The sequence below is a fragment of the Melozone crissalis genome, unplaced genomic scaffold (genome assembly GCF_028551555.1).
Source record: "Melozone crissalis strain CALT ecotype California unplaced genomic scaffold, PUWL_Pcris_2 ptg000035l_1, whole genome shotgun sequence".
NCBI lineage: Eukaryota > Metazoa > Chordata > Aves > Passeriformes > Passerellidae > Melozone > Melozone crissalis.
The window spans coordinates 10,663,899-10,675,264 of NW_026535813.1; the positions used below are offsets into that span (position 1 = coordinate 10,663,899).

The 11,366-nt window shown below is 42.5% G+C and overlaps 1 protein-coding gene across 1 annotated transcript in view; it reads right to left on the reverse strand.

Annotated features, from left to right (window-relative positions):
- Positions 1–8,143, reverse strand: part of LOC128941431 (ubiquitin-conjugating enzyme E2 R2) — a 114,973-nt gene extending 106,830 nt beyond the window's left edge. The window contains exon 1 of the mRNA XM_054283194.1: positions 7,967–8,143. Coding sequence (XP_054139169.1) covers positions 7,967–8,143 — 177 coding nt within the window. The remainder of the gene's footprint in view (positions 1–7,966) is intronic.
- Between the last annotated feature and the right edge of the window lie 3,223 nt (positions 8,144–11,366).

An 11,366-nucleotide genomic window follows, 5' to 3' on the forward strand; every position in this document is an offset into this window, starting at 1 on the left:
GCCACTGTATGTCATAACTCAAATGGACTGCTCCAGATACACAAGTCATGAGCTCCTGATGCAGCAACCAGCTGATAGCACACCAGCCCTCCTTCCCTGGAAGACATCTAGGACAGATAGAACCCACATTCATGGACTAAATGAACTGAACAGACATCTTGGAAGGACAGCCATTGTCTAAGGGAATGATACCCATGCTTGTGTGTGTATATATACATATAGAAATATATATATATTTAGAAGTTGCAGGATCTGGACATGACATAGATGATATAGAAAAAGGGGCAGATAACGTCCTAATTCCAGCCAGGACAAGGTTAATTTTCGCAGCAGCCAGGAGGGGCATAGCCAGACCCTGAGGTTATTAGATACCACCTCACACCATGTATGGGAGGGATGGAGGGCAGTGGCATTTTTCCCTCTATTAGTATTGCTGTTGTTACTGTAATTTTCTTATTTTATTACTGTTTCTAGTAAATAGTTCATTTCACAACCTGTGATCTTTTTGTGCCTCAAATTCTCCTCTCTATCCCACCACAGGAGGGAACAAGCAGCACATGGTCTGAGATGTTTCAGTGGGAATAATAAATTGGGGAATACCATTCCTAAATGACAAGAACTGGTCTTTTAAAAAAGTGACAAATAATTCTCTACAGAGGACTTGTTAACATGACTAGTGGCCTCAAGAGACAGCCATTTGACAATTACTATTCAAATTCAATAGATGATGGTAATGTTTTTTCTGTTGTATAAATCTAATTTTTTAACAAAAGTTGAGCTTCAATGCCTTTTCTGCTTAGCATTTTGAATAACATATGGTCACAAAAATCCCAAACAAACCACATGAGAGATAAGGCAGAGATCTCACTGAAGTAGCTATATCATTAAGAACTGACAAAGTCTTCATCAAACATTTGTGTATGGGCATTTTGTTACCACATTAATTACAAATTAGAAGGGATTTAGATAATAACTACAAGACACTGGAGGAGGTATAAAAGAAGCCTTAACCTATCAAGCTTAACACACCACTGAAAGGCATTCAGCTATGGTGGTGCAAGTATTGGCAGAGTTAATATTCTGCAAGAGAAGTAATTGGGAGCACAGAAATGAAAATCAGTTTTCATCAATATATTCTGACATGCCCATTCTTTTAATAAAGGTGAGTGCTTTCACAGATAGTTATTCTAGCCAAGATCAGCAAACATTTGCACACCAGTGTAGCTTATACCCATGAATTAGAGGGTTACACAAGCAGACTTTATGCAAGACCAAATACATATTCACAGAATGCATTTTAAGCCAAAGCTACTCCATTGCATGGCTTTTGTTTTGACAAGGCCAAAGAGGGTGCTGCAAAAGAGAATATTATTCACAGCCTTTGCCTAGGTCTGACAGCAAAAGATTTCTAGCTGTAGAGATGCCTGAAGATTAATTTAAAAACAAGCATTTTTGCACGATGTCTATCACACAAGAATTGACCAAGTGGCACAATTGACTAAACATTGGTCCTTACACTGTTCCAATACTCTGGCAAAGAGTTTTGCATCTTAACACTTCCAAATATTTTGCTACAATGAATATGAAAACATATGCCTTAAATACTTTAACTATGATACATATCTTAACTTGGGGAAGAGTCACATAGCTATTGCAAACATGTCCCTACTGCTATCAACTTAAGTTTCTTCTCCCAAGCAAAAGCCCTTTACCCAGATTTCTCAATTACTTGTATCATCTTAAGAAAACAAAACAGCCTAATGGAAATTCATCATGTCATGTTTTAGTACTAAAACCTTAAGGAATAAGACACAGCCTGCTTGCCAGGCAGCCTTCTCTGGGATTGACAAATACTACAGTATCTGAAAGTGTCACCCACTTAAGACAGCCCTTTTACATTCCCCTTGTTTTCCATGTGATGGCCTCAATTAAAAGATCCCAAACATCCAGAAAGTCTGAAAGTCACATTTTTTCAAGTCAAGCAAGATTCAAAAATATCATACATGTATCCCAATTCAGTAGCTTTATCATTTATCTCCTATTTGTAGTACACTTAGGGCAGATATTTGCGCATTTTAAATATTTCAGAAAATGTGGAGATAGGCAATCAATTTGGCTCATCTTGGCTACTAGTGCTTTGGGGGAAGGTACACAGTGCCAAATTACTATTAAACTGATCTGGTGAGATGAGACATTCAGTCACTACCACAACAGCTTAGTAATTGCAATTCTTCTAACTCAAATCGCTAGATAAAACACTAAAGTTTTAAAAAATGAAGTAGCACCCTGTAAATAGGAAGCTAATTTTGTGTACATGCATGTATATGCACATATCTGATGACACACAGCCCAAATTATAAGAGGACATGCTATATTATGAATCACATGACCTCTAGTCCAGCCACACTGCAGTTCATCTGTAACTGCTATGTTTCCAACTAACTCAGATACACTTCCGTTCAAGATAATATCTCGGCTCTTGAGCCTATACTACACATTACTATGACTGTCTGATGATGGCCATAAACTACACAGCCAAGTTGGATGTCAAAGAACAAAGCAAAGTTCTGCAAGCATTTTTTTCTGGCATTTCCTACCCTCTAGATGTAAAATGAGCATCATGGAACACAATTAAAGTGTTATTAAAAAGAAAACAGTGTGACTATATCACTATGTAAAATAACAGACAGTGTAAACATGACTTCAGAAACAGCAAGGTAAAAACATGTTTGAGCTTTTGAGAAGTTACAGATGTGGTCCCACACTCAGACACTGGTACAACATCACTGCAATGGCAGAGATCTCAAAGATTTACCAGGCAAACAAAATATTAAGAACACCCTTCTAACACTAGAGTCAAAAGCTTCCATTAATTTCCATAATATAAACCAAATCTAAAGCTATGCACATGCTTTTAGTTATTAGCTCTTGAACAGACTTGCAAGAAATCTCAAGAGGCACAATTCTTCACATTACTATCCAAGAAAAAGTCATGTTTTATTTTACCTTATCGAAGGATCACTCTGTGCAGACTCATGGAAATAGAGCCAAACAATGAATTATGCAAACTGACAGTGCTCAATCTTTCCAAATAGAAAGCTTTCTATTTTTATCCTCATGGCAGAGGCAGGGTCTCCTCTTGCCATACAACAGGACCTAAGTGTACACAATCTTCTATTCTCAGGCAGTATCAGAAGTGGAAACCTCTGTGCTTCTTAGCATATACAATATCCCGACTTGGATCAGAGGAGTCCTCGGGGAAGGGCTGGAAGCTGGCTACCATCATTATATTGCCTGTTGCCTCCTGAAGCCAGGCAGATGTCCAAAAGAGTCTACAGTCTGGGAGGTTCTGTGGGTCCCACAGACCCAACCATCCAAAAACCTACATGCAACAGCAGAGTGAGGGTCAGTCAGGTATTCCCCAGGCCTCAGAGTTAGAGATCATAAAGTATGCTTATGATCCATGAACCAACATCAGACGTTTCTTACCTTCCTGCCTACAGACAGCTTCATATCTCTTTCACTTTGGAGATAGCCAACAATAGGTGATCCTATCCTACAGATAGGTGGGTTGCTTACTAACATCAACAATACCTAAAGAAAACAAAAATAGAAGCTGAGAGAGAAGCTTTGTAGCACCTTGCAATGCAGAGGCCTGCAGAAGGCAACTTTTATGCTCAGAGTACCACACATTTGTTCTTTGGCACCAAGAAATATTTTTGTCGAGTTGTGTTCTACTAGTTACAACTTCTATTTGCTTAATTTTAAGCTCTCTAGAATGCCTCTTATAAGACCAAAGCTTTTAAGCATGGTGCTCATACTTGCCATCAGTTATCTGTAAGTTCCATATTAATTCACTGTTCTGAAAAAAAATTATTCTCACATATTGCAAGTTGCTTTGAAATCAAAACAAATCACTTGGAAGAAACTGAGATCCAACAATACAGAACTCTAAGCAGCACACAGTTAGCAAGTTACAAAAAGCAGGGAAAGCAATGCTTTAACAAGTATTTAGCCCCCGAATTACTTGAAAAAATTAAGCATAATGCTCAGGTTCTTCCCTCCCCCATTATTTCAAGATTTGCTCCTTCATATAGCAAAAATACCTTATGAAATAAATTGTCCTAAGAACTACCAAACTCTAACAGTGCAGTTCATTCTTCTTGTTTCCTTGACACAGCAAACTTGGTCAAACTGTGCTTCTGGGCAGCACTACACATCTAATAATGAAGTTTCTATTTATATAATTTCTCACTTGCACCTTCTCTGAAATATTGGCTTCCAGCACAAGAATGGGAGGTCACCAGTGTATGAAATAACTGAACTCCTTCCTTGAGGGTGGTGATCTGGAACCTGAGCAAAAGGTTGCCCAAAACATTATTCCCAGTCATAATGAATAGCTACATAAAGTCACTAGATAAGGTAAAGATTAACAGGGATAAGGACAGCCATTCAGAAACATCTGGGCTTGTGACAACCTTCACTGCAGATTTACACTTTTAGCTGATTGCATGAAGGGGACTTGCAGTTCATGACTGCTCCTATCCTTCACTGATACAAGCTGCTCTCCACAAAGTGGTTGCTTCTGAAGACTGCTGCCCTTTCCATCAAGCTAGGAGGTCCTAAACTATGAAGTACTGCAGTAAATCTGAACATGCTCTATTAGTTTATAAAATATGCTTAGATGCTGTGCTTGAATTTTTAACAAGTCCTCAGCCTTTATTGTAGACAGCACTAAGATACTGATAATCTACCATTTAAACAAACATTTAGGGGGACAGGTTTTCTGCTTCAATTTATCAAATACTGGTTACAGGATTAGCAACTGAAAGCAGAATCTGTTGATATGTTGAACCAGCCTTTAACAACAGTAGCTCTTGTCAAAAAGGTACAAAGAAAACACTTCCCTCATTTCAGTTTATTCAGCTAGTTCAACAACCCAGAGATAAAAGTCATATTTATTAAAGAAAAAACAACCTGTCAAAAGGTCCAAGTGTTTCATGAGCACAAATCAAGCATTTGTTTTCCCAACCAACTAGCACCAACACCTTATTAAGGTCACATTAAATACAGGCTTTTCTCAAAATATTTATACTTTAGCTTAACTAGAAGCCTTTGTACTTCCCTTCCAGTTCCTACCCTCAAACCACACCTCAAGTGGAAGAAATTTCCCCAACTCCTTGCCACAAAGTTTAAAAAAAGTTACAGATTGCATATTTCTAATCCTGCTTACCTAATCTTAGGAAACTAAAAAAACAAAACAAGATTAAGCTAAATATTTCAAGTCAAGAAATCAGAAAAACAAATCAGATGCTGATCTAAACTAGTGCTCACCTTGCATATACTATGAATATATCATAAAGGTCACCCCAGAAGATTAATATCCAACTTTATTTTATTTCTAAATGATTCAGCAAGCCAAGTCTAACACATCTAAAAGTTTGCCTGAAGGCCCAATACAAAGTAAGTCAACATCACTTCTTGGGACCACAGGACTCCTTCTCCCTAGTGACAGAACAAGGGTCTAAAAATCACTTTTCAGAATCTAAGATGAATAACCAAAGACCAAATACTACCAAAACAAAACCCACCATGAGCAGCTCCCCATGGAGGGAAAGCGAGACAGAGACAACATATGAGAGACTTCAGTCATGATGCTTGAAGAGAATTCCTCTCCTGTGCAGGGGTGAAGGCATCACGAGACCTTCATCTCCCACTCTCAAAATAAGCATCACAGGACTGGTCAGAAGGATTTACAAAAAAGGTACAACATTTCAAGGACATAAAATACCAAAAGAGATATCACATTCATAATACTGAGGTAAGGCAACTGGCAACCTTGCCTAAAGTCTACACTTGTTAATGCACATTCCCAGATTATTTCATAGATTGTTCTAACTTCTTTCCAAGAACAATTACATACACATAGTTCCCAAGCAAAAATATTTTGATCCATTGTGATTTCTTTGGAAAAAAGTGGATGAGTAATGTAAGTGCAGGAAGAGGCTGTCAAACCATTCAGATGTAAAAATGGCCCAATTACCAACCCAAGACTAGAGCAACTTCCAGAATAAGTAATAATGGAGGCGAGTCTAAGAATATACCTATCACACCTACAGGAGCATGTCCACCAACTCATTACAAAACGCAAGCCTTGTGCCAAAGCCTTCCCTTCCTTCTAAATAATGAAGCCAAACAGAAGACAAATCTATTATTCCACATGCTACAAGTTAATTCTGGGTTTGTGTAACAAAGCTCTTAAACCTTGACCCAGCATTGTGGTTGAAGCCCATCTGGAAACAAAGCACCAAACAGTCCCTTGCTCAAACCCCCCCATCCCACTGTGTTGGAATGGGGAGGAGAATCAAAGTAAAACTTGTAGGTTGAGATAAGAACAGTTTAATTGAAAAGAAAGTCAAATACAGTAATCATGGTAAATTATGATAAGAACGATAATAAAACAGGAAAAAACAAGTGATGCACAATACATTTGCTCACCACCCACTGACTGATGCCAGACACCCCCCCTTCCTGAACCCAGATTGGCCACCCTTCTGGGTAACTCCTCACAGTTTATATACTGGCCATGACATTCTAAGGTATGGAATACTCCTTTGGTCATTTTGGGTCACCTGTCTCAGCTGTGCTCCCTCTCAGTTTCTTTTGTGAACCTCTTCACTGGCAGAGCATAAGACAAGGAAAAAGAGTCCTTAAGATAAACACAACTTTGCAAAAAACCTAACACACTGGTGTCTTATTAACACCATTCTCATTCTGAATCCAAAAGACAGCACTGTAACAGCTACTAAGAAGAAATTAACTCCATCCCAGTTGAATCCAGGACACTCAGAGAGGCCAAGATGCATGCCAGCCAAGCAAAGAAATTATCCCAAAATTTATTTCTGTTTGACAGAAATCAAAGGGCATGAAGCGAGAGACACAGGAGCCACTACTAAAACAATAACTCCTGGGAGAAGGGAGCTGAAGGGGACATTATTTTGCTAGAGACCAAGCAGACATCAAGTGGAAAGGGGTCTGCCCGATGCAACAGATCTTCTGCAGGCACTGTGGCTTTTCAATTACTTTCTTAAAGAAAAATAATGAAATTCCTTCTCCAATTGTTTTGAGAATTTAAGTTCTCCCCCTTTTCTGGGGCAGCAGTGCCAGATTTCTTGCTCACCGTATTTACAAGAGAACCACAAACGCATTTTTGGATTAACAGGAAGACTCAGAGACAAATGCTTTTAATTTATCTACCTTCACCAATTACGTGTTGCTGTAACTCTTTGAAGGCTGCCTTCTAGAAATTTGGAGAGGAAGAAAAGGAAACCAGAGGGAAAAAAAAAATCATGAAAAACAGTCATGAAGTCCACGGAGTTTTGAAAAAAAAAAAAAAACAAAACCTCACAGCTTTTATCTTGAGTTAGTCATCCTACACAGGATGCTCCTACATGACAAAGCTATCAAGGGAAGCCCCTTTGAAATAAACACACACAGACTAGAGCCAAGAGAACAAACTTAGGGTTGAAAGGGAAGAATTTGCTCTCTGCCATGAGGTACCTGCGTTTCTTTGGGGTTAAAATTGAGAAATAACAGAACAGAGACAGATGTAACACGGCCTCCTATTCCCAGAGGGCATCCTAAGAGAAGAGGCCCTGCAGGCACCCAGCCAGCCTGCCCTGCAGATCGTCCCCGCGCCGCTGGCAGCGGGCGGGGAAGACCAGCTCGCAGGGCACTATCTACGGGAGCCGAGCCCTGCCTTCCCTCCTCCTGTAGGCCCCGGCCCTCTCCCGCGGAGGGTGGTGGAGCTGACAGTGACCGCAAGCCCGCCGCGGCCCCTCCGAACCCGACAAAGAGGCCCGGCAGGCAGCGAGGGAAATGGTGCAGGCCCCAGCGGCAGCTCGCCGGGACTTCGGCGGCGGCGGCGGGAGGCCCGGTCCGCCGGCGGAGCAGGGAAAAGCCGTACCTTGAAGTAACCGCCCTCGTAGAGGGTGTTGGGGGGCCCGAAGATCGCCACCTCCCAGTTGTAGAGGTCGGACTCGTCGACCAGGGTGATGCGGAAGCCCTCCACCGGCTCCTCCTGCAGCGACTTCAGCTCCAGCATCAGCGCTTTCTGTGAACTGCTCATCTGCTGCTGGGCCATGGCGCGGCGCGGCCCCCGCCGCCCAGGCTGCTGCTGCCGCTGCCCCGCCGCCGTCGCGCTGCCCGACAGACCCCCCCGCCCGGCGCTGACAGCCGTCGCCGCCGCCACTTCCTTTTGTGACGGCGCCCACTGGCATCTGACCTCAGCGCGGCGCGCTGCGCCGCACCACGCTACGCCCTGCCGCACGGCAAGCCCCACCCCACCACACGACAAGCCCCGCCCCGCCTTTACCGGCACACTTAAAGGGGCGGCGCTCTCCGCCACACCGTTTGTGGAATGCATAGGTGTGTGGTTCCTGGCGTTGCATCAGTCCTTACGGGGCAGGTCCACATGTCGTGTAAAGCGGAAGAAAAGCTGGGTGGAGAGCTATGAGTGGGATGGAGAGAGTGGTTTTCTGTGAGGGTCATGGGTGGGGCACGGCCAGTCCGTGCTGCTGCACTGATAGACATTCACGGTCAATAAAAGAGCAGCTTTTGTAGAAAGGATGGGTTTTGAGGAGCGACCTTGCATGACCCATGGTCCCCTAAAAATCCTGCAGCAACCCCCAAGCAGCAGTGTGTCAAGAAAATTAATCCATAAGCACCAGAGGTTTATGTCCAAAAAGGAGAGAGACAAGTCCTGTAACTTTATTTGAATAAAGGAAGAGGCCATGGGGCATTTCCCCTGGGGTCCGTCAAAATTTTTAGGGGACGCAGCCTTCTTTTTATCCTAATTTCTCGGCCACATTTCCCTCTCTCTTTCCCCATTGGCTGAGGTACTTGAGAAGTACAGACTTCCAAAAAAAGCCTAAGACCCCTTCTAATGTATGCAAACCCCCCCCCTTTTTTCTTTGTGTCTCTGTTCTTTTTCTCTAAATCCAGAGATTTAACACAGTCTTGAGTGCGTAAGAGTCTGTGTCAATTAGTGGAACAATTAGTGGAATTCATATGGAATTTATGGTTTCCCCCATTGCTTCTTTCACCTATCAGTATCTGGCCTTATCTACCATCAGGCCAACAGTTTGTATGTAAAGACACCTCCTTCTCATTCCTTTCAAGCAGGAGAGGAACTGGCAGTTATCTCTCTCCCACTGCTGTTGTTTTCACTTGGCTCCACGGATGTGTGAGGTTCTACAAGCAGAAAATACAGTTTCAATCTTTCCTTCCATTTTTTGATATGGTTAAGGGAGGAAAATGTTTGCAGAGTTGGCAAGGTACATCGACCTGTGAATGTGAGCAAGCACCTCAGACCATGCTTGTGATCTCCTATTCCTTATTCAGCCTTTAACAAGTGATATTATTTATTGTAAAAACTAAATAAGTTTATTTTTTAAAAAAATTATTATTCAGGAGGAGGACAAATAGCATAGCACAACCCCAGATGGTAAGACTCTGGGTTTCACTTCTGGAAATGTTAATTCATGCACCTGGCTTGGCAGCACAAAGGACCCCACAGCTGTATAAGAAATGTCTGGCATGGAAATGTAGTTGCAAGCTGGACATCTTATCTCAGCCAGGACAGGAGAAGTAATAAGGATGTAACTGCCCTGACAGAAAAGCTGATGCCTATTTCTTAATAAAAAATTAATGTGGTTCTAGCGGGATTAATTTAAATAACTAATAGGCTGTGATGAGTTCTAAACTAATTGTAATGTCCCCAAAATGTCAGAGTTATTTGAAGGAAATCTCTGTTGTCTGTGGACTTGCAGCCAAATAAAACTGGGGGTGAATAAAAGTGAAAATCACCTAATGCCTTAATATAAATCTGTGGCATTGGATTACATGGAGTCCAGGGATGAAATGGTAAAAGATCCTGAGATGCTGCTAATATAGAGAGGGATCGAGGAGTGTTTACTTTAGAAATTGCCACCCTGGAGTGAGCTCAGATTTACAGAAAGTTGCTTAATTTGCTCTCACATCCTCAGCCTGGGGGCTGGAGGGCTGGATCACATACACTTACATGGCTGAAATGCTGTTCGTTGGAGGAGCTCCTTAGCAAGCCAGGCTGTACTGCACTGGGTGTTTTTTTCTGGTAGGAGCTCAGACCCGTATTCTTTTTATTTATGTCAGAATAGAATAGAATAGAATAGAATAGAATAGTTCATTTGGAAGGGACCTATAACACTCATCTAGTCCAACTGCCTGACCACTTCAGGGCTGACCAAAAGTTAAAGCATTTTGATACCCAAATGCCTCAAACACTGACAGACATGGAGCATCAACCACCTCTCTAGGAAGCCTGTTCCAATGTTTGTCCACCTTCTCTGCATATAAATGCTTATGAATGTCAAGTCTAAACCTCCTCTGATGCAGTTTTGAACCATTCCCACAGATCCTGCTGTATATCAGGGAGAAGAGCTCATTACCTCCCTCTCCACTTCCCCTCCTCAGGAAGCTGCAGAGAGCCATGAGGTCACCCCTCAGCCTCTTTTTCTCCAAAGTAGACAAACCCAGAGCCTTCAGCAGATCCTTGTAGGACATTCCTTCCAGCCCTTTCACCAGCTTTGTTGCCTTCTCCTGGATGCATTCACATACTTTAACATCCTCCTTAAATTGTCTTGGGTTGATGGACATAATGTTTTGTCAATACAGGATCAGGTTGACTGGCAGGATATGTGGTCTGGGAGCTGTGCTCTTTGGTGCCAGGCTTCCTGGGTAGCAAGTACTTCCATCACCATTGTGTTTGACCAACCATCTCATCTGAACCACATCTGGAAGGGTTGCAGAGATGATGCTCTTAGCAGTGCTCTCTCCAGGAGAGAAAAAGCTCTTCACCTCTGCCCATCCAATTTGGCCCCATGACAGGGGTCAGTAATGAATCTTTGGCTTCATCTCTATTCTTCCCAATCCCAACATCTTGGTCCCAGCTTCCCACACTTCATTACTGCTCCCTGGTCCCCAAACCTTATCAACTCCATTCACACCTCCATCCCCACCTCCCAAATGCCCAAGTTTCACATCATGGCCACCATCATTCCCAAATGCCCCAACCCCAGCACCCACTTACAGCTGCCCCTCCACATGACCTGTTTCCATTACTAATGAGTCTAATAATGTGTCCAACCTGGAGGGCCATGCTGTGACCTTCCCCAGTTGACACCAGCCAGCAAGGACCTGATCCATTAATGCAGCATCTCAGCTCACACCATGATCAAACATGGTGTTACTCAAGATTGGAGGAAAATGTTGCGTTGATTCAATGTGCAGAAGCTGAGCCCTTTGGGGATTGCACTGCCCCTACTCCT